The 20,564-nt window shown below is 45.1% G+C and overlaps 1 protein-coding gene across 1 annotated transcript in view; it reads left to right on the forward strand.

The window, feature by feature from the left end:
* Positions 1–20,564, forward strand: part of PTPN18 (protein tyrosine phosphatase non-receptor type 18) — a 54,569-nt gene that overhangs the window by 12,970 nt on the left and 21,035 nt on the right. The window contains exons 2-8 of the mRNA XM_055003541.1: positions 2,226–2,334; positions 4,971–5,047; positions 7,165–7,260; positions 11,030–11,068; positions 11,216–11,284; positions 14,228–14,290; positions 18,753–18,895. Of these exons, the coding sequence (XP_054859516.1) occupies positions 2,226–2,334; positions 4,971–5,047; positions 7,165–7,260; positions 11,030–11,068; positions 11,216–11,284; positions 14,228–14,290; positions 18,753–18,895 (596 nt within the window). The remainder of the gene's footprint in view (positions 1–2,225; positions 2,335–4,970; positions 5,048–7,164; positions 7,261–11,029; positions 11,069–11,215; positions 11,285–14,227; positions 14,291–18,752; positions 18,896–20,564) is intronic.

The following is a 20,564-nucleotide window of genomic DNA, read 5'->3' on the forward strand; positions in this document are numbered from 1 at the left end:
GCATAGCTGGATTACCAAAACTGAACGTTTGGAAGAAGCAAAGGTATTTTGTCATCCCAATCAAGGTGCACCCATTGCCTCGTTCTAACTGCTGCTGGCCCGAATCAAGCCAAGCTCTTGCTACCCTGCCACATAGGGCTTAATATGGGACCCTGCCGGGGCAACATGGATCCAGGAAGCAATATCAGTTGCCTTTTGCATCCCCTCAATGTCTGGTAGTGAGCCGAGCCACTGTAGCACATTGATGGCTCTCTTAAAGAGGCCATGTGTTGGCCCGGATCCTGGCAATTATGTAATCTCATTGGCATCTGAAGTGAGGAACAGAAGGTAGATATTGGCTTCCTTGGAAGATTTAAACTATTGGTTCCCGGGGGGCCACATTTGGCAGGGAGAGGGATTCCTCCACATCAGAACGAGCTGTCTTATCGCCTCCACATTCAGTGATATCTGACAGTGCCATGCTAAGCAGAGTTACACTGTTCTAAGCCCATTGACTTGATTGGCATTCAAACTCACCACCCACGTGTGGATATATGATATCCGTATCTTCTGAATCGATGCCTAGATCCATCTGAGCCATGACAGTAGATCAGGGAACGAGGTGTCCTCACCTCCCAACTGAAATGAAAAACGATTAAGCAAGACCCGTTTAAAGAAGGTTGCATCACAGTGTAGGATGCAGGGAGCGACGTCATTGGACAGCACAGTTTAAGAGGGATACCAAAACTTGGGAAGAACACAGGTAACATCACTTCCTGTATAGTATGTGTAAGGCACCATGGGTCTCGACGTGGGTGGTGCTTGCACCTCCTGCCTTACTGAAATGCTTTTCAGACTTTTGCCCATGTGCATGCTCTGGGCTTTTTTACAGCTGGAACGCGGGGGAACGGAGTTCCGGAACCTCTTGAAAATGGTCACATGGCTGATGGCCCCGCCCCCTGATCTCCAGACAGAGGAGAGTTTAGATTGCCCTATGTGCCGCTCAGCGGCAGAAAAAAAGCCCTGTGCATGCTTATCTGTGAACAGTTCCTGTGCTGCTCAGAGAACACTTAACCCTATGGATACAACTCAATCGCAAAGCCTTTCCTTTCACTCCGCCAGTGTCATCTGGAAAGGGTAGAACCATGTTATCACAGCAGCAGCACAAGATCAGTGTATATCAAAAAACCTCTTTGTAAAAGGCACCACAATACATTTTGAGACAGGGTGGCCTTCATAACAGCTGCTGCTTGAGAGCTGCTGTGGTACAGCGGTTAGATGGTTTGGCTACGAATCAACACTCTACTGGTTCGAATCCCACTACTGCCATGAGCTCAGTAGGTGGCCTTGGGTAAGCCACTCCTCTCAGCCCCAGCTCCCCAGCTGTATTGTGAAGATAAGTTTGGTGTAGGACAGCCAGTTTGGTGTAGTGGTTAAGAGAGCGGGACTCTAATCTGGAGAGCCAGTTTCGATTCTCCACTCCTCCGCTTGAAGCCAGCTGTGTGTCCTTGGGTCAGTCACAGCTCTCTCAGAGCTCTCTCAGCCCCACCCATCTCACAAGGTGTTTGTTGTTGTGGGGATAATAATAACATAGTTTGTAAACTGCTCTGAGTGGGTGTTAAGTCGTCCTGAAGGGCGGTATATAAATTGAATGTTGTTATTGTTGTTGTTATAACACTAATTTGTTCACCACTCTGGGTGAGGCACAAATCAGTATATAAGCACTATCATTATTAGTAGCAGCAGCAATAGTCGTTACTTGTTAATTTTATCTTGTCAAACATTTATCTTGTCAAACGTTTATCTCACTTATCTTGTCAAACGTTCTGAGGTTCTCTTCAAGGCTCTATGGTTGTTAGGAAGTCTGCAATATTGATCCTCCTTAAAATTGTATGGTAAAACAAATGTTCTCAGGAAAAAAACCTAGCCCGGGAGGAGGGAAAGGGTTTGAACCTTTTCCCCTGACATGCTAGCTTTTTTATTTGGATGCCTTTTAAAAACATGGTGGAGCATTACAAATAGGGTATCCACAATCTCCAGTCTGAAGTGGTACAGTCCACTTCTAGCTCAGTCAGGACTCTACCACCTTGTTGTGCTGCAATGAATGTTTTTGAGCCAGTCAGATTGTGAATCAGGAACAGAGTTGGGGGGGGGAAGGGGTTACTGTCTACTACGACTTCCCCCTTCTTGACTCAAGGTAACCCTCTCCTGCCGCACTGGATTTTCACGTTCCTGTTTCTCGGCAGGAAATCAAAGCCCGGGCTGCCGCGTTTCGGCAACAGCAGAGCATTTCAACAGAGGCCGGGGGCAGCAAGGAGAATCTCAAGAAGAACCGTTACAAAGACATACTGCCATGTGAGTTGGAAGGCCATCGCACAGAAATAGAAGTTTCCCTTCCCTGGCTTTAATCTTTGTGCCCTGCCTATGGGCAGTTCTGCACCTCTCAGTACTCCTCCTCCACAGAGAAAGTGGTGCTACCACGTTCTTCCCTCGTCTTGCACCCCTCCACCCTATGGCTGACTTACAGCTAGCGACAAAATAGCCAGAATGGAATGAACTCAACAGACAGGAAAGCTGGGCTATTTAACTGGAGTAGGTGGAGGAACGGTGAACAGTGGTGGCTACTGGCTCTACCGCTTTCCAGGTTTCCGAGTCTGGTTGGACTGTCCTTAGATGTGGACCCGGACTTTACAAATACGTGGAAGCCTTCCTCCACCCTCTGAAGGGATGGCGCCTGGGATGAAGACATTGTTTGTCTAACGGGCAGGCTTATCCTATATTCTCTGGGGAAGACTAATGGCTTGAGCAATATTCTCAGTGTAAAGTGTTGTGGCACAAAAGTGCATGAGGTATGAAGAAAATACGAAGCTGCTTTAGTCAGACCATTGGCCCGTCCAGTTCATTCTTGCCTAATCTTTCAGCTTGGAGAAAGATCTTTTTCAATACATTGAACCTCAAAAAAAATTTTTTTTAAGGAGATGTATGGATTTAAATTTGGGACCTTTTACGTGTTCTCCTCTGGTTTCTCTGCTAGTCTCATAGTTGAATATGAAGGGTTGTCAGCTCCAGCTTTGGAAGTTCCTGGAGATTTGAGGGCGGTGCCTGGGTTGGTGAAACTTCGGCATGGGAGAGGGAAGTGATGTCATGAAGCCTACACTCCAAAGCTTCTCTTTCCTCCAGATTAACTGATCTCTGTAGTCTGGAGATCATTTGTAATGCTGGAAGAACTCCAGGTGCCATCTTGAGGTAGATAAATCTAAATATGACATGCCTAAAGCCTAGGCCCTCTGTTGACTATGGAGGAAGGTGAATCCCATTTACCCACTCTGATAATTCCTGATGAGCCATATTTATAGAAGAGATGTTTTGCTGACTATCTCATGGGAAGTTGGGGGTATATTTGTTCAGGTGCAAGCTCTGAACTTAGAGCCAAGCTACAAGTGACGCCTGACACAGGTTGGACACTTGTCAGCTTCCCTCAAGTTTTGATGGGAAATGTAGGCATCCTCGTCTTGCAGCTGTAATGGAGAGCCAAGTTGTAAAACCAGGACGCCTACATTTCCCATCAAAACCTGAGGGAAGCTGACAAGTGCCCAACCTGTGTAAGGCGTCACTTGCAGCTTGGCTCTGAGGCACATCTAGGCACCTAACTACACATTACATTTTCCTCAGGTCCTTCCTTGGTCCACACAATCAGATGTGTGTTGAGAGTTCTGTGGAGGGAACTAGGCACACATGCTGATTTAGATTAGGACCGCGACATGCAGGGAGAGAATGCTTAAGCCTCTCCTCCTGCCATTTTCCTGTCCTAAAATGGCCCCTGGGAGCTGTTAACCATTTGAGGAAACTTACATGCAGTTCATCAATACTTGTGCGTTTTCCTAGTGGGACAAACAGGAACCCTCCAGGACCATTTCAGGTTAGGAAAATAGCATGGGGGGGAGGGAGCATAAGCCCCTTTCTCCCCATGTGCTGTGGTCCGGATCTGAATCAGCCTACACATGACTGGGAGTTCCCAGCCCAGAACTCTCAATACGTGTCTGAGGGCCAAACTACACATGACGAATGACACTTGAACGGCAAGTGTATTTCTCCCTTTTCACTTGCCCTCCACTCAATCCACTTGCCGTTCAAGTGTCATTCGTCATGTGTAGCTTGGCCCTGAGTGCATAATCAAGGAAGACAGGAGCAAAGTGTGATTTGTAGTTAAGCCTGAAGTCAAGGATCTTCAACATGGTGCCCGTGGGCACCATGGAACCTGCCAATGCTTTTCCTGGTGTCCACCAAGTGTTTTTAGAAAATGGGTGAAGCCGTGTAGTGTTCTTGCCAGCAGCGCCTCTGATTAACCACTGGAGATCTGATTAGCTGTGCAGAATAAAATAACACTGTTTCAGCTGCAGCTTTCACAACAGCACTCATTTTGTTTTCTCTCACTCTTCTTTCTAGTGTATTTTTAAAGTTATCCATGCACTTGGACTTCCTATGTGTGTGTGGCTCTGCCTCCTGCAGCAGCTATTTTATCATTGGCTCCACCTCCTGGGGCGGCCATTTTGTAGTTGCATCCATCACCCATTGTTAGAATCCCAAAGATGCCTACAGGCTTATAAAGGTTGGAGATCACTGTCCTAAGTGACTGGATTCCAGCAGTATAACTGGCCCAGCAAATGTCAGAAGGAAGGAAGGAAGAAGGAAGAAGGAAGAGTTAGTGGTACACATGCGAGTAGTTGTCTTTGTTGGATTTAGAACAGTGTTGACTTTGAGACTTCCTTTGCCGTGTGAATTATGATTTAACAGGGGTTAAACCACCTTGCAATCTTGCCTCCCTGCATTAAGTAGCTGGAGGAATTATGATGACCTACCAGGTTTCCAAGATGGTTGAACAGGAAGAACTGTCTCTTCTGTTTCCTACTGTCTTGGAAACCTCAACAAGCAAACTTCATTCAGAATGCACATCTCCACAACATTAACTTTAAAATTTCTGCCTCCCACAGATGACCAGACCAGAGTTGTTCTGAACTTATTGACAGAAGAAGGACAGACGGATTATATCAATGCCAACTTCATCCAGGTAATAAACATCTCCAGGGGTCATTTCGTCGAAGAAGAGCTGGAGGAACTCATTAGCATAACACATTAGCATAACTCATAAGCATATGCCATGCCCCTTGCTATCACCGGAAGTGTGTCATCAGCATAACTGATTTGCATATGCCACACCCCCTGACATCACCTATCTTGGCTGTTTTGGACTCAATCCTGGCCATTCATGGTCGAAATTGGGCCCAAAATGGCAAAAAGAGGCTGAAAATGGCCCAAAAGGGGCCCAAAATGGTCAGGATCGGGCCACTGCTGAGCAGGAGAGTGATCCACCACCCATCAGTGGATCACTCTCAACCTTTCAAGGGCCGCTTCAGGGCCATTTCCACAACATTAACTTTAAAATTTCAGAGGCTCGATCCAGGCCATTTCAGCCCCAATCCAGGCTGAAATGGGCCCCAAATGGCCAAGAGTCGGGTGGACAGGGCCACCTGACATGTGACCTCTTTGGGGAACTGCTGGAACTGTGTTCCTACGCGTTCCCCCTCAAAATGAGCCCTGAACATCTCACTTCAAGCAAAGATCTAGGTCACTAAAACTGTGATCCTCGAACTTCTGATAGCTGAGGCACACTGTGTTGTTCTCAGTTCACGCTAGAGGTAACCTCGCTCTTAATAGCCAAAAGATTTAAACCCTGTTCACACGTTACAGTGAATGCACATTGTTTACACGTATGTACATACATCTGTTTGTAAGACAGAATCAATGTGTGTTCACTTTATAAATGAAACTGGGGACCAGCCCCTGGACAAATGTGGGATTTCAATTACACATTCAACTGTACGTGCATAGAATGTAGCACGAGAATTACTCAACGCATGTATAAAGATCAATCAAATGTATGTTGTAACTATACAGATTGTATATACATTCACTTTAACTAGTGAACAATACTCTACTAAAGCAGAGTCAATCAACCTTTCAAGGGCCACTTCAGGGCCATTTCCCCACATCTCAGAAAATTGCACGACACTCAAGGAATGCTGGGGGCTTCATGGCGCAATTTCCCACGTCATTGTGCCACAAAACCAGAATCCTCACTGCCTGATGCCTGAAATCACACCATGAAGCTGCCAGCGTTCCATGAGTGTCCCACCCCAGGGCCATTTCCACACGGCTTACCTTCTTCTGTCATTGTGCGAAATTGCGCGAGATCTTCCGTGATAACAGTCTCTTCTCGCGTGATTTCACGCAGTAACAGCGTCTTCCTGGCGCAATTTCACACTTAAAGACGCTGTTTTTCAGAAGTTTTCGGAAGAAGGTAAGCCGTGTGGAAACAGCCTGTCTTCTCTAAATTAAGATTTTGTGTCAATAACAAGATCAGTGCTTTTTTAAAATGCCTAAGAAGATTAATATAATATAATATAATATAATATAATATAATATAATATAATATAATATAATATAATATAATATAATATAATATAATATAATATAATATAATATAATATCCAAATGCTACCTGTTTATCATGTGTGAGCCTTACTTGGTTCTGCCTCCACCCCTCGATATGCCCTGGGGAAATGGGAGGAAGATGTGCACTTCACTGCTGAAGGTGTTGTGTCACTTCCAGGAACATCCAGCCGGGCTGTCATTGTGTTAGAGCTGTGAGGCGCATCACCTAGTCCTTTCTGCTGTGCAGCACTGAACATTCAAAAATCGGGTGTCTGTACATGGTGCTGCAGCCACAGCTGGCCATGCTGGAGTAAGCAATACCTGGTGAACAAAAGAAGAGAAGAATATTCTATGGGGGTAGCAAGGGGTAGTTAGATAGGAATGTGATGTCAGTACCTTCTTTTCTGATAAGTGCCTTTCCTTGTCTTTCTCCTGATTGCTACTCTCAGAGCAGTATCCTGCTGCTTGGAACTCTCCAGAACTCTCAACTAGCAAGGCAGCTAGCTTTATTTCTTCTCTTTCCTATCTAGTTCGTTAGTTCTATTAATAAAGCCTTTGTTACTTTTAATCAGTTCAGTGTCCTGCCTGCTGCGTAGGTACTCTGCCAACAGTCCAAAGGCTTCTGGCTCATGCAAATGCTGAATAATTTGCCCAGGTGCTGTTTGATGTTTGCCTTTTCCTTCCTCTTTGCAGGGTGTGGATAACAAGAGATGTTACATTGCAACACAAGGGCCTCTTCAGCACACAGTGCTCGACTTCTGGTGTATGGTTTGGCAGTACAGGGTCAAGGTGAGTTGAGTAGTTGGATGGCAGGTGGAACCTTGGGTTTTTAAGCAAGCCCTGAGAAGTTGGGCTCAGTTAGGGTTAGGAAATTCCTAGAGATTTGGAAGCAGATACTGAGAAGGGCGGAGGAGGGACCTTAGAGGGGTACAATGCCATAGAATCCACCTTCCAAAGCAGCCGTTTTCTCCAGCAGAACTGATCTCTGTTGTCTGAAGATCCATTGTAATTCCAAGGGACAAGACAGAACCTTAGAGCCCCCCCCCCATAGGCCAGAGGCCAAGTAGCAGAGCAGCGTGCTTGTGTTATGTGCCGTCAAGTCGTCTCCAACCTATGGAGACCCTATGAATGAAAGATCTCCAAAACATTCTATCTCTAACAGACCTACTCAGATCCTACAAACTGGAGGACGTGGTTTCTTTTATTGAGTCAAGCCATCTCGTTTTGGGTCTTCCTCTTTTCCTACTGCCTTCCACTTTTCCCAGCATTATTGACTTTTCCAGAGAATCTTGTCTTCTCACGATGTGACCAAAGTACGATAGCCTCAGTTTTGTCATTTTAGCTTCTAAGGAGAATTCAGGCTTGCTTTGATCTAGTACCCACATTTGTCTTTTTGGCTGTCCATGGTATCTGCAAAACTCTCCTCCAGCACCACTTTTCAAATGAATCAATTTTTTCCCTATCAGCTTTCTTTACCGACCAACTTTCACATCCATACATGGCAATGGGGAATACCATCGTTTGGATTCTCTTGATCTTGGTTCCCAGAGAGACATCTTTATCTTTAAGGATCGTATCTAGCTCCCTCACAGCTCACAGCTGCTCTTCCTGATACCACACTCTGAGAGCCAAGCTACAAGTGACGCCTTACCCAGGATGGACACTTGTCAGCTTCCCTCAAGTTTTGATGGGAAATGTAGGCATCCTGGCCTTGCAGCTGTAACGGAGAGCCAAGCTGTAAAACCAGGACGCCTACATTTCCCATCAAAACTTGAGGGAAGCTGACAAGTGTCCAACCTGGGTAAGGTGTCACTTGTAGCTTGGCTCTGAAACTTACCCTCGTGGTAGGATTGGAACTACTGCAGGACAGGGCCTCCCTGTCCCAAAAGATAGTCCAGAAGGACACTATTTTCAATGGTACCAAAAGCTCCTGAGAGGTCCAGGAGAATTAACCGGGTTGCACTCTCCCTGGCCATCTTCTGGCCCATGTTATCCACAAGGCTGTTGTAGTCCCATATTTTCCATTTAATAATGGAAACACCGCTGCATCGCAGTTTGGTGACTTTTCAAAAATCATTCATGTTCCTATCAGGTGGAAGTTCAAGGTGTGGGTGTTCACCTTTAAGGCCCTTAACAGACTGGGACCTGCATATCTTCGGGACCATCTTTCCCTGTATGTTCCCCAGAGGGCATCACACTCACAGCCTCGCTACAAGTGACGTTTTACACGTGAAGGGCACTTGATCATTTTTGCAAGTCTTTCTGGGAACTGAAGTCCCTCTCCCCCACCCCTTTTCCTTCTGTTCCTTCCCCTCTCTGTTAAAATCGCTGCCTGAAAAGTCAGAGAAAGCCTGCGGCAACAGCATCTTTTGCAAATCGTTCCTCCAGTCACAAGCCTGCTCTCAACGATCTTTGGGGGCGAGCAGCTGCAACTTTCTCAGCTTTCTCCAGAGCATCCCTCCCCCCACCCCCAGCAAGACGATTTGCAAAAGCTGCTGTTGCCGTAGGCTTTCTCTGTCTCTTCAGGCAGCCATTCTAACAGAGAGGGGAAGGAACAGAAGGAAAAGGGGTGGGGAGAGGGACTTCAGTTCCCAGAAAGACTTGCGAAAATGATCAAGTGCCCTTCACGTGTAAAATGTCACTTGTAGCGAGGCTCTCAGTAGATCAACATCTGCTGGTGGCCCCTGGACCCACGGATGTTCGCTTGGCCTCAACCAGGGCCTTTTCAACTCTGGCTCCAGCCTGATGGAACGTTCTCCCAGGTGAGACCCAGGCCCTGCAGGACTTATTACACTTCCGCCGGGCCTGTAAAACGGAGATGTTCCGCCAGGCGTATGAGAGAGGTTGAGGAGCTGGCGAACTATCCTGCTTGTTCCTTGCTGTTTTCCACTCCATTTTTGAAATGAGATTTGTGGATTTTATTTTGTTATGATTTTAACTATTTATTGTATTTTAAATTGTGGTTTTTATGATATTGTGACCTGCCCTGAGCTCGCTTGTGTTGCACAAAACTGTGCCCCTTTGCTCCGACCCAATTTGAAACGAAGGAATGAGACGAAACAAGGGCTGGAAAAGTCGATTTATATATTGCAATATAGAGAACACGACCTCAAAGCAGGCCTCCATGTGTTCTAGTACGACATAGAAATACCTGATCTTTTATACCTTTTGCGTACATCAGTAAGAGCGTCACTTTACAGTGGTTAATGATTGGTTTTCACAGACACTTGACCACCTATATACCCACTGATCGGTTTTGTTCAATTCGCACAATTATTCTCGTGAGATTTCTGCAAGCATTGTGTAGCCTATCATATTGCTAAATTGCATCTTTTGCCTTATTTGGTTTAACACCCACCCCTTTTCCAACACCATGACCTACACAGTAGCAAACACGTGTCTTTCAAAAGAGGAGAGGGTGTTTGCTCATCTCTTATCACTTCTGGAGAGAGCGTCAACCTTGGAATGTTTTTAACTGCTCCGCTATGTGGCAAAATAGAAAACCTTCTATTGTAGCCATGAAAGAAGCTGGAAGGAAGAGGGTGGAAGGGTGGAAGGATGATTTCTTTTATGCTCGTTCCACACTTGCAGGGAGGGTGGGATATAAATCCAACAAAATGAATAAATAAATTGATAACAACTCTGCTGCATCACAGTTTGGTGACTTCTGAAAAATCATTCATGTTCCTATTAAAATATGGCTGGAACCTCTCTTACTTGTATATGTCACATGGGCAGTTGAGCTCTCACCAGCCCATCAGCACCAGATGTTGCTGGTTCAAGGCTGAAAACGCCTGGGTCCATGAGAGAAGGGCTTGTCTGAACTGGAGAAGAAGCCTGAGGAAGCATTTCTTCCTTTCCCTTTTGCATAAGCGTGTTAGATGCCTGTACAATGAAGACAGATACTTCCAGATGAGTTTCTGAGCTAGCTCAGTTCAGGACCAAGCTACACATGACGAATGACACTTGAACGGCAAGTGTATTTCTCCCTGTTCACTTGCCCTCCACTCAATCCACTTGCCGTTCAAGTGTCATTCGTCATGTGTAGCTTGGCCCACAGATACTCATTCTGTAGGCATGCAAGAAAATATTTTTAAACGATATGTTAATTTTGAAAGGCATCCGGTTAAACAGAGCTTCTGTCTGAAATGCTGAAGAGCTACTATCAGAATTATGCACAACTTCACTCTGTGGGCCAAGCTACACGTGACGAATGACACTTGAATGGCAAGTGTATTTCTCCCTGTTCACTTGCCCTCCACTCAATCCACTTGCCGTTCAAGTGTCATTCGTCATGTGTAGCTTGGCCCTCTGTCATTTTGTGCTTGGCCCCGCCTCCTGGGGCAGCCATTTTGTGGTTGGCTCCACCTCCCAAGACAGCCATTTTGTGGTTGTGCCAGCCACCCTCTGTCAGAATTCCAAATGTGCCTGAAGGCTCAAAAAGGTTGAGGACCCCTGGGCTAGAGCAATGTTGTCTCATCCAAGGCTCTTTGTCGTGTTGTCTAACACATCTCGCCCTGTGAGGACTTTTCCGTCATGGTGTGTTCTCTCTTTCCAGGTGATCGTCATGGCATGCCGCGAAGTGGAAATGGGCAAGGTGAGACTTTGGACAGGAGGGGTGGTTTCGAGGAAGTAGAAAAGCCACGTGGTGTGTACCTCACACTCCAGGACTTGTGCTTTCAACAGGAAGACGTGGCTGCTTTCCCAGACACTCAGCTAACCTCCTTTGCTTTCCTGTCTCTAGAAAAAATGTGAGCGTTACTGGCCTTTGGCAGAGGAGACTTTGCACTTTGGACCCTTCTCCGTAACACAGGTGAGGTGATTCCACATGCATAGGCAGCTAAGTTGTCTCTTTCAGCATCTTTGTGCAACTGACTGCATTGCCCCTTAAATGGGGTACCAGGATTAAAAACCTGAGGGCCAAGCTAGATGTGCAGGTTTTTAAAGTTCCCTGCCGCTACACAGCAGCTTTGGGGATAGGGTTGCCAGATCCAGGTCAGGAAATTCCTGGAGATTTTGGGGGTGGAGCCTAGAGAGGGTGGGGTTTGGGGAGGAGCCCCTGCAGGGTATATTGCCATAGAGTTCATCATTCAAAGCAGCCATGTTCTCCAGGGGAACTGATCTCTATGACCTGGAAATCCATTGTAATTCCAGGAGATCTCCAGCTACTACCTGGAGGCTGGCAACCCTATTTGGGGAACAGCTGTTAAAAAATAAAGGAGACATCAAATGGCCATAGAATGCCTCCGTGGGAGGTGGAGGGGCTCCTCCCTCCCCCTCAATCCATTTCCCCCTGTCAGAATAACACAGGAGGACGGTTTTGTCCCTGTTTTTTTCTGCTCCACTTGGAGTATTCTGTCCATGTGAGCAGTAAAAACGGGGCGGGGGGGGGATTCCTCCTGTGCTATTTTGACATGGGAAACAGCTTGAGGTGGAAGGAGGAGCCCTTCCTCCCCACCACAGAGGCATTCTGAGGCTCTTCTTTATTTTTTTAACATCCATTTACCTTTTTAACTGCTGCATGGCTGCAGAAACCCAGACGCAACTCTTTAAAAACTGGCATGTCTAACGTAGCCCTGAGTTTCTCAGAGCCAAACTACAAGTGATGCCTGACACAGGTTGGACCCTTGTCAGCTTCCCTCAAGTTTTGGCGGGAAATGTAGGCCGCTTGGCGGAATGTTGGACAAGTGACAGTTGAAAAGTCCGTTGGACAGCAGTCGGAGAGCCAAGCTACAAGACCAGGACGCCTACATTTCCCATCAAAACTTGAGGGAAGCTGACAAGTGTCCAACTTGTGTCAGGCGTCACTTGTAGCTTGGCTCTCAGTAAGCATGGGGGGCAGCATAACTAAGAACGTAAGAGTTTTCTTTCTGGATCAGTATCCCAGAATTCTGATTCCAGCAGAAGTTAACCAGAAGCCTAGGACTAAAACTCACAAGCAGATCATGAAAATGGTAGCCATCGTTGGTCCTTGTCCCCAATATTTGCAATGTTTATTGCCTCTGAACCTTTAGTTCTCATAGGTAATTAGTTGTTGATGGCTCCATCCTCCATGAATTCATGTACTCCTTTTGGAGGACTGTCTAAGTAAAAACTACTGCAACATCTTGCATCGGTGAATTCCACAGGATGTGTTGTGTGATTAAGTATTTATTTATTTTGGGAGGTTTTTATGCCACCTCGTCAGAGTCCGGCTTGAGGCAGCTTGCAATTAAAATAATAATTTACCAATGTAAAAACAATCAAACCATTAAACAAGTTCAGAGACATCAAACAGCATAAAAATATCCAAAAATATCCATAAAACAGACCACAGAACAGATGGAAATACGTTTCCTTTTAGTGTGATCTGAATTACTGTCAGAAGGGAAACTTCAGCCCATTATAACCTCTCCAGGTCCAAGCTCAGCTCTGGAAGGCAGCTCCAGCCCATTTCTATTCCTCACTGCTCTCTGGTTGCCATCCCACGCAGTTTTAGACTGGAGAGGTAAAACTGACAGAGCCTTCCGGAGGCGAAGATGAAATTAACAAACACTCTAAGGAGCAATCTCTGCCGGCTCTGTCTTTTTAAACTACACTTCCCAGATAACATTGTGTCACCCTACACTTGACAAACATGCACCAAGGCGTCTCATATAGAGAGACTGAGTCAGAGGGTTAAGGAGCAGCTCTTGTTACAGGGGTCAAAGAATAATAGAAACAAAAAAACCTTTGTTTTACTTGATGCAGAGGAAGAGGCATCGGAATTAAGCCTCTGGATTTGCTTATGAACGGGGAAGGGCCTGAGGTGAGGCCTGTTTGGGCGGGGCTGTCAAATGGGAACTCTTTCCAGGTAAGGGCAGCAGGAACTAGAGACGGTGAGGGCATGTGTTGGAATAGCTGCCTTGGCTGTAATCACCGCAGGTTCTTTTTGCTAGGCAAGACAGACACAAGATAACAGGATATTATGACCAACAACATCTTGACTGGACAGAAATGTTTAGAATAATAATCATAAAGCTGACCCTGACAGGCTGAGTCATTTCTCTCCGGGCTGTTCCTTTTCCACTGCTGAGCTAGCCGGCTATTGCACTTCATGATTTAAATTTAATCATGCAAAGTAGTTGGTGCTGTCTGTTCTTCCAGCTAATTTATCCTCCTTCGTCTTGCCCATAAAACCTCCACCTGAAGCTCCCCTGACTCTTTCAGAAACAGCTCGTATTCATTGGCTGGCCATTCCTTTCTGAGATTGGAGGGAGAAGTGGGTGGGCTACAGAGACTCATATGAACAACATGGAGCCAGAATAGTCATGGCAACACAGCTTAGCACCAAACTAAATATCTGCATGTAGAAGCATGACAGCTGGGCCACATGAGAGGCTAGACAGATGGCAGCCTGAGAAAGGGCCTGCTTGGTCTTGGCACCAAAACTTTGGAACCAAGGAGATTTGTCTGTCTTCCTCTATGATTGCCTTCCACCAGTAGGTGAATTTTTTTTGTTATGTTTGGCATCCCCTAAATAACCTTTATTAGCTTCCTCCTGGGTTTTTAGTGTTATGTCTTTATGTTTTTATTGTTATATATATATATGTTTTCAATGTTGAAATGTTTTTCATGTTTTAGGTTCACCACCTTGGGGACTCTATTTTGGTGGGAAAGTGGCATAGGAATGTTTTTAATGGAAGGAAGGAAGGAAGGAAGGAAGGAAGGATGTATCTTGCACATTTAAGTTATAAGGTGATTTTAAGTCTCCTAATGACTTGTTTTCTTGTCTCAGGCTAAAGAAGAGGAACTCAATCCAGATGTCGTTCTGCGGATGCTTAATCTGACTTTCCAGGCAGTAAGGATGCCGTATTTTTCATGGCCGTAGGGGACTGTATCCAAGTTCAGATCTGGAGGCTGGACTCACCTGGGCCGTTGTCACACGGGCCCTTATTTCATCAGTTTTGCACTAGAAATCGTTTCTTCTGTTATCGTTATCAGAACGTATTCTCCCATCTTTTGATGACTGCTTGTACTTCCAGTCAGTCACATTAAAAGGGGAAAGCACAATTCGATGGTCAGTCAAAGTGCCTCTGGAAATGGGGTCCTAAAAATCCCGCCCCTTTAAAAAAAATTTTTTTTTGCATATTTGCGCTATATCGCTCTTCTGTTATACCAGTGTTGTGCTGGGCCAACCCAAAAGCCAACTGTGATAGGTAGCAGGTTTTCCGCCCATGGCAGAATATCGCTATAGCGCTATAGCGCTATAAGGCTGACGTTTTTTTAAAAAAAATTACTTTGAGGCTTAATTATGGGTTGCACTGGGGCTTGTGGGAGTGTAGGGCAGGAGAATCAGTGTTAAGTGAGACAGATGATCGGGGAGAGTGAGCGTTTTGGTGTTGCAAAGCGTTCATAGTCGATCCAGGGCATTCACATGGAAGTGGATAAAGACGACATAAAAAGTCACAAAGCGTGAATTGGGGAGAATGGCGAAATCGCAAGAGAGCCGGAATAAGGTGAGCATTCAACGGGAGATGGTGCTAGTTTGGTGCTAAATTTATGGCCGTGTGACAACGGCCCAGTTCAGCAACGGTCAGCTGAGCTGAGAACTGGAAGAACGGGAAGCAGTTTGCACTGCTTTGTTGATCAAGGACAGACGAAAGGCTGGGCTTCTAACTGGCTTGCCAGATTGACCGCCATGGTAGACAATCTCCGGTCTCAACCCATGGACCCTGCTGCTATTCTTCACTCAGGGCTCCTCCGACTAAATGCTACGCAACAGAAGGAAAAACCTCGAAGATCTACGGAAATAATTATATGTAAATTTTGTAATTTTTATAGAGTTTTTTGTAATGTTTATAAAGTTCAGTGCATAATACAAAGCGCTAAAGTGCTGATAAATAATATACCATTCAATAATTCAATAAATATCCAATAAACAATTAAATATATCCTGATCAAAAAGTCCAGCCAGTATAGTTTCTCCAATCAGATGTTGTATGTAATGTCTCTTGTCCTGTGGTTCTATTGTGCAGGTGTTAACGTCCTTCTGGAGCTTCTTCCCAAGACATTGGAGAAACTCTACCGGTTGGACTTTTTGATCAGAATCGCATGTATCTTTATAGAAAAGAGTCCAGTAGCACCTTTAAGACTAACCAAAAGGTTAGTCTTAAAGGTGGTTAGTCTTAAAGGTTGGTTAGTCTTAAAGGTGCTACTGGACTCTTTTCGATTTTGCTACTACAGACTAACACGGCTAACTCCTCTGGATCTATGTATCTTTATTTAATTATTTATTGGATATTTATCGAATTATTGAATCGCATACTTATTATGAATTATTTCTCAGCACTTTAGCACTTTGTATTATGTACGGAACTTTATAAACATTACCAAAAAAACTTTATAAAAATTACAAAATTTACATGTAATTATTTCTGTAGACCTTCGAGGTTTTTCCTTCTATTGTGTACCATTCTTCACTCCAGCAGAAGCAAAAATGGGGTGGAAAATAATGTCATAACATCACTTCAGGTTGTGCCTGGAAGTGATGTCATTTTGCTCTAGGAACTGCCCAAATAACTATGGTTTTACCATAGAGATTGAGGGATTTGTAGAACGTTGTAATGCCACTTCGTAGAGTAACCACAAGTGACATTGTGACATTATTTCACACCCAATTTTGCTCCTATTTCAGAAGCTGCCTGATGACCCTGCTTCTAGCATTTATACCAGAGCTAGTCACCCCAGATACTTCTTACCCCTTACCAACCACCAGAGCAGACTGCAACCCATATTTCCCTCTGTGCCTGAGTACAGATTGTCCATGGGAGCTCACTAGACTGTCGCCAAGCCACAGACCATGTAGTTCCTGATTCAAGAACAGGAAATCCGGATTTGCATCTGGTTCTGTAAATGTTAGGGACTGGTAGAAAGACGGCAATAAGAAAAGGACCGGGGTTTTCAGCATCAAAGAAGGAATATTGCATGTACTAGGAACAAAGGAAAATGCTAGGAGAGAACGGGGAATTTAGGTCACTGGCAGTTGCTGTGATTCAGCACCTATGAGCACAGTTACAAAATCAGTTTGAAACTGGTTTTATAGAGTTCCACTGTGTTAGCAAATGTTGGGAAATTTGGGAGACAGTGGCTACCTAGGGCCGATTATGGGGAATGTGATGTCACTTCCAGCTGACGGTGTTTACCATAGAGAACGGGAAATTCCTAGAATCTCGCTAAGTGGAGGCCATTTTTTCTCCTGCTCCTCAATTTCTTGGGGGCGGAAAATTGGGGCTGGCGATTCCCTACCTGGGGCAGGTAAATGAGAGGCCTAAATTTAACTTAGGTCTTTCCAAAATGTTTTGGCATCAGAGGCAGAACCTCAAGTTTTAAAAGATTAAATGATTATTTGCCATACTTGAGGACTTTCCTTGAAGAACTTTAGGAACGAGCTTTCGTACAAATCCCTCGCCACTTATGAAAGTGGCTGTACGTCTTCGCTAGAAATTCAGTGGGGTTTTTTTTAGAGCTGTGAGATTCAAAAAGCATGGAACTAGTTTGCCTTGGTTAAACATAAGATATGATTTTATTCCTTTGCATTAGATCCAGAGGAGTTAGCCGTGTCAGTTTGTAGTAGAAAAATAGTAAAATGTCCAGTAGCACCTTTAAGACTAACCAACTTTATTGGAGCATAAGCTTTTGAGAGCCACAGCTCTCTTTATCAGATGCATCTTTGTTAGATGCATCTGACGAACTGTGATTCTCGAAAGCTTATGCTACAATAAAGTTGGTTAGTCTTAAAGGTGCTACTGGACTCTTTTTGATTTTGCTACTACAGACTAACACGGCTAACTCCTCCGCATCTTTGTTAGATGCATCTGACGAAGAGAGCTGTGGCTCTCAAAAGCTTATGCTCCAATAAAGTTGGTTAGTCTTAAAGGTGCTACTGGACTTTTTACTATCTTCCTTTGCATTCTGTCTTGCATAACAGTCAATATTCAGCCATGAAAAAAAACAAGCAACAGAAGCCCCGAGACAATTTGTGGTGTACCTTCTGCAGTAAGGCATTGCTGATTGGATCCATTGAAAGAAGGGGTGGGGTCATTTCCACTGATTCCTCCCTTACTGCTTGCAGACCCCCAATTTTTCTCTCACACTGACCTTGGGGAGATAAGTGGACTGCAGCTGGAATGGAGGAAGCAGGACTGTTCTCCATCTGGTCCACTGGCCAAAGTGTCTTGTGTAAGCAAAACATTTAGTCCAGATCCAGCTTGGCATGCCACAGGTTACGGAGGGCTCAATAGAGGACTGCATACCTTCCTGAAGTTGTGTTGATCGCTGCCTTTCCCATCTCTCCTGATGACTACAGCTTGGCTATAGACACTGAGAGCCAAGCTACAAGTGATGCCTGACACAGGTTGGACACTTGTCAGCTTCCCTCAAGTTTTGATGGGAAATGCAGGCGTCCTGGTCTTGCAGCTTGGCTCTCCATTACAGCTGCAAGACCAGGATGCCTACATTTCCCATCAAAACTTGAGGGAAGCTGACAAGTGTCCAACCTGTGTCAGGCATCACTTGTAGCTTGGCTCTGAAATTCTGGCTACGCCTTCGTTTTAGGGCAGGGCCTAACAGTTATATTTCTTTGATGTTGTCGGATTCTTTTTCATTTAACTGGTCTCATTTAATTTTGAGGAAAACAGAGTCAATTGGTATATCTTTGGACTCTCTCTTTACATTAGATGAAGCTCAAGTCTTTAAATCTCTGAAACAGAGACTTTTAGACATCAAGAAACAAACTCTGTGGTCTTATGCAGACAAAACGTGCTCTCCCCTGTAATATATTATAACATCGAGACAGGGGCTTCCAGCTAATTATTTTACACAGCTCCCTGCCCCACATTTACGTCGTGGTTTTATTTTAATCCTTTAATCTTTTCCCATCTGCAGTTCTTTATGGAAGATTTGCCAAGTTGCCCAATCATGAAGGAACCTGTCCATGTAATAATAGGGAACCAGAGTCGATTGCTCATATTTTGCTCCAATGCAAATTGTATATCCAAATACGGGAAGCGTTAATTAATCCTATTTTGCATCATAGGCATGGCCTGCCAGAAGTGAGACTTTTTTCTATTCTTTTATCGGATCAGTGTCCCCATATTACCTTCTCAGTAGCGAGATTTCTTTTAATTGCTATGAGAATTAGGGACTATAGGATATAAGTTCTGGTTCTATTTTGTATATCAAACTATAGGCTTGTTTAATTTTATTTTATGCCAATAAAGGGATTGACTGACTGACTGACTGGCTGGCCTTTCCCATCACAGGAGGAACGAACTATTTCCCATTTCCAGTACGTGGCTTGGCCAGACCGGGGCATTCCCGACACCTACGGCTACTTCCTTAACATGATTGAACAAGTGAGGTGCAAGCAGGGCGAAGACAACGTTCCCATCAGTGTGCACTGCAGGTAGGGGTTGCTCTCAGGACAAATCACAACAGAGCATGCCCAACCTCTTCCACTCGAATTAAGAGGGGCAACAACTGTTTGAGGAAGAGCTGGCTGAACCTTTCTGAGATTGGCTAAGCAGGTGGGTTACTTAAGGAGTAGAGAGACTCATGCCAACAAAAGGGAGCCTGAACAGTCACGGCAACCCAGCCAGGCCCTGACTCAACTGGCTTTATCTATCACAAATAGGGTTGCCAACTCCAGTTGGGAAATTCCTGGAGATTTGGGGGTGGAGCCAGGAGAGGGCAGGGCTTGGGAGGGACCTCAGTTATAATTCTGGAGATCGGCAACTCTATGATTTTGCTCTAACACACTCAACACAGCATGCGTGGTTCCTCCCTTTCTCATTTGATCTGCACAACAACCCTGTGAGGTAAGTTTCTAGAGCTAGCAATTTCCCTTTGGTACCATGTGATCAGGGCAGCAAATGCAGGGAGTGGTCCCAGAGGTGCATCTTGGACCCTTTGTCACTAAAGCATGCACAGCTTTACGCATATGCGCAGCAATTGGCCAATCAGTTGTCCCTTGCAGGGCTTAGATTGACATCCTCTTGTAAAGGCTGGGAGGATGGTGCTGTGGTGACGGAGGGTGAGTTAGCAGTGGACCATGTGGTTGACTGACAAGTATGTTCTGCTTTCCCAGAATAACCAGGAGGGGAGGAGGTGCATATGAGAGCCAGTGTGGTGTAGTGGTTAGAGTGTCGAACTAAGATCTGAGAGAACCAGCTTCGAATCCCTGCTCTGCCTTGGAAGCTTGCTGAGTGACCTTGGGCCGGTCACACACACACAGCCAAAACTACCTCACAGGGCTGTTGTGAGGATAAAATGGAGGAGAGGGGCATTATGTAAGCTACCTGGAGTCCCCATATGAGGAGAAAGGGGGTGGGTATAAATGAATAATAAATAATTATTATTAACAATAACTATAAATCTAACTTGTGATTTGGGCAGCCTTAAGATTTCACCACAAGGGCAGTACGCTTTGATCCATTTGATTGGTAGGTTATTCAAATAAAGCTTTAATCACAGGTTTAAACACCCCATCCTGCAATGAACTGGTACACAGTCTTTAGTGAAATAATGTCCTTTCCCCAAGGCTTCCTTTCTGGGAAAAGATGTGGAGCAAGGGGGGAGTTTTTAAGTTTAAATTGCCCTCAGCGAAAATTGTCACATGGCTGGTGGCTCCGCCCCCTGACCTCCAGACAGAGGGGAGTTTAGATTGCCCTCCGCACCGCACAGCGCAGAGGGCAATCTAAACTCCCCTCTGTCTGGAGATCAGGGGGCGGGGCCAATGGCCATGTGACCATTTTCAAGGGGTGCCAGAACTCCGTTCCACCGCGTTCCAGCTGAAAAAAAGCCCTGCGTTTCCCCCTTCCCTAAACAGCAAGAAGTTCCAAGGAGAGTATTTATTATGTTTATTTACTTAGAATGTTTGTATAGCCCTAGATCCAGAGGAGTTAGCCTTGTTAGTCTGTAGTTGCAAAATAGTAGAGTCCAGTAGCACCTTTAAGACTAACCAACTTTATTGTAGCATAAGCTTTCGAGAACCACAGCTCTCTTCGTCAGATGCATCTGACGAAGAGAGCTGTGGTTCTCGAAAGCTTATTAGGGGTGTGCAATTTGGTATTCTG

This window comes from Eublepharis macularius, chromosome 19 (genome assembly GCF_028583425.1).
Source record: "Eublepharis macularius isolate TG4126 chromosome 19, MPM_Emac_v1.0, whole genome shotgun sequence".
NCBI classification, from domain to species: domain Eukaryota; kingdom Metazoa; phylum Chordata; class Lepidosauria; order Squamata; family Eublepharidae; genus Eublepharis; species Eublepharis macularius.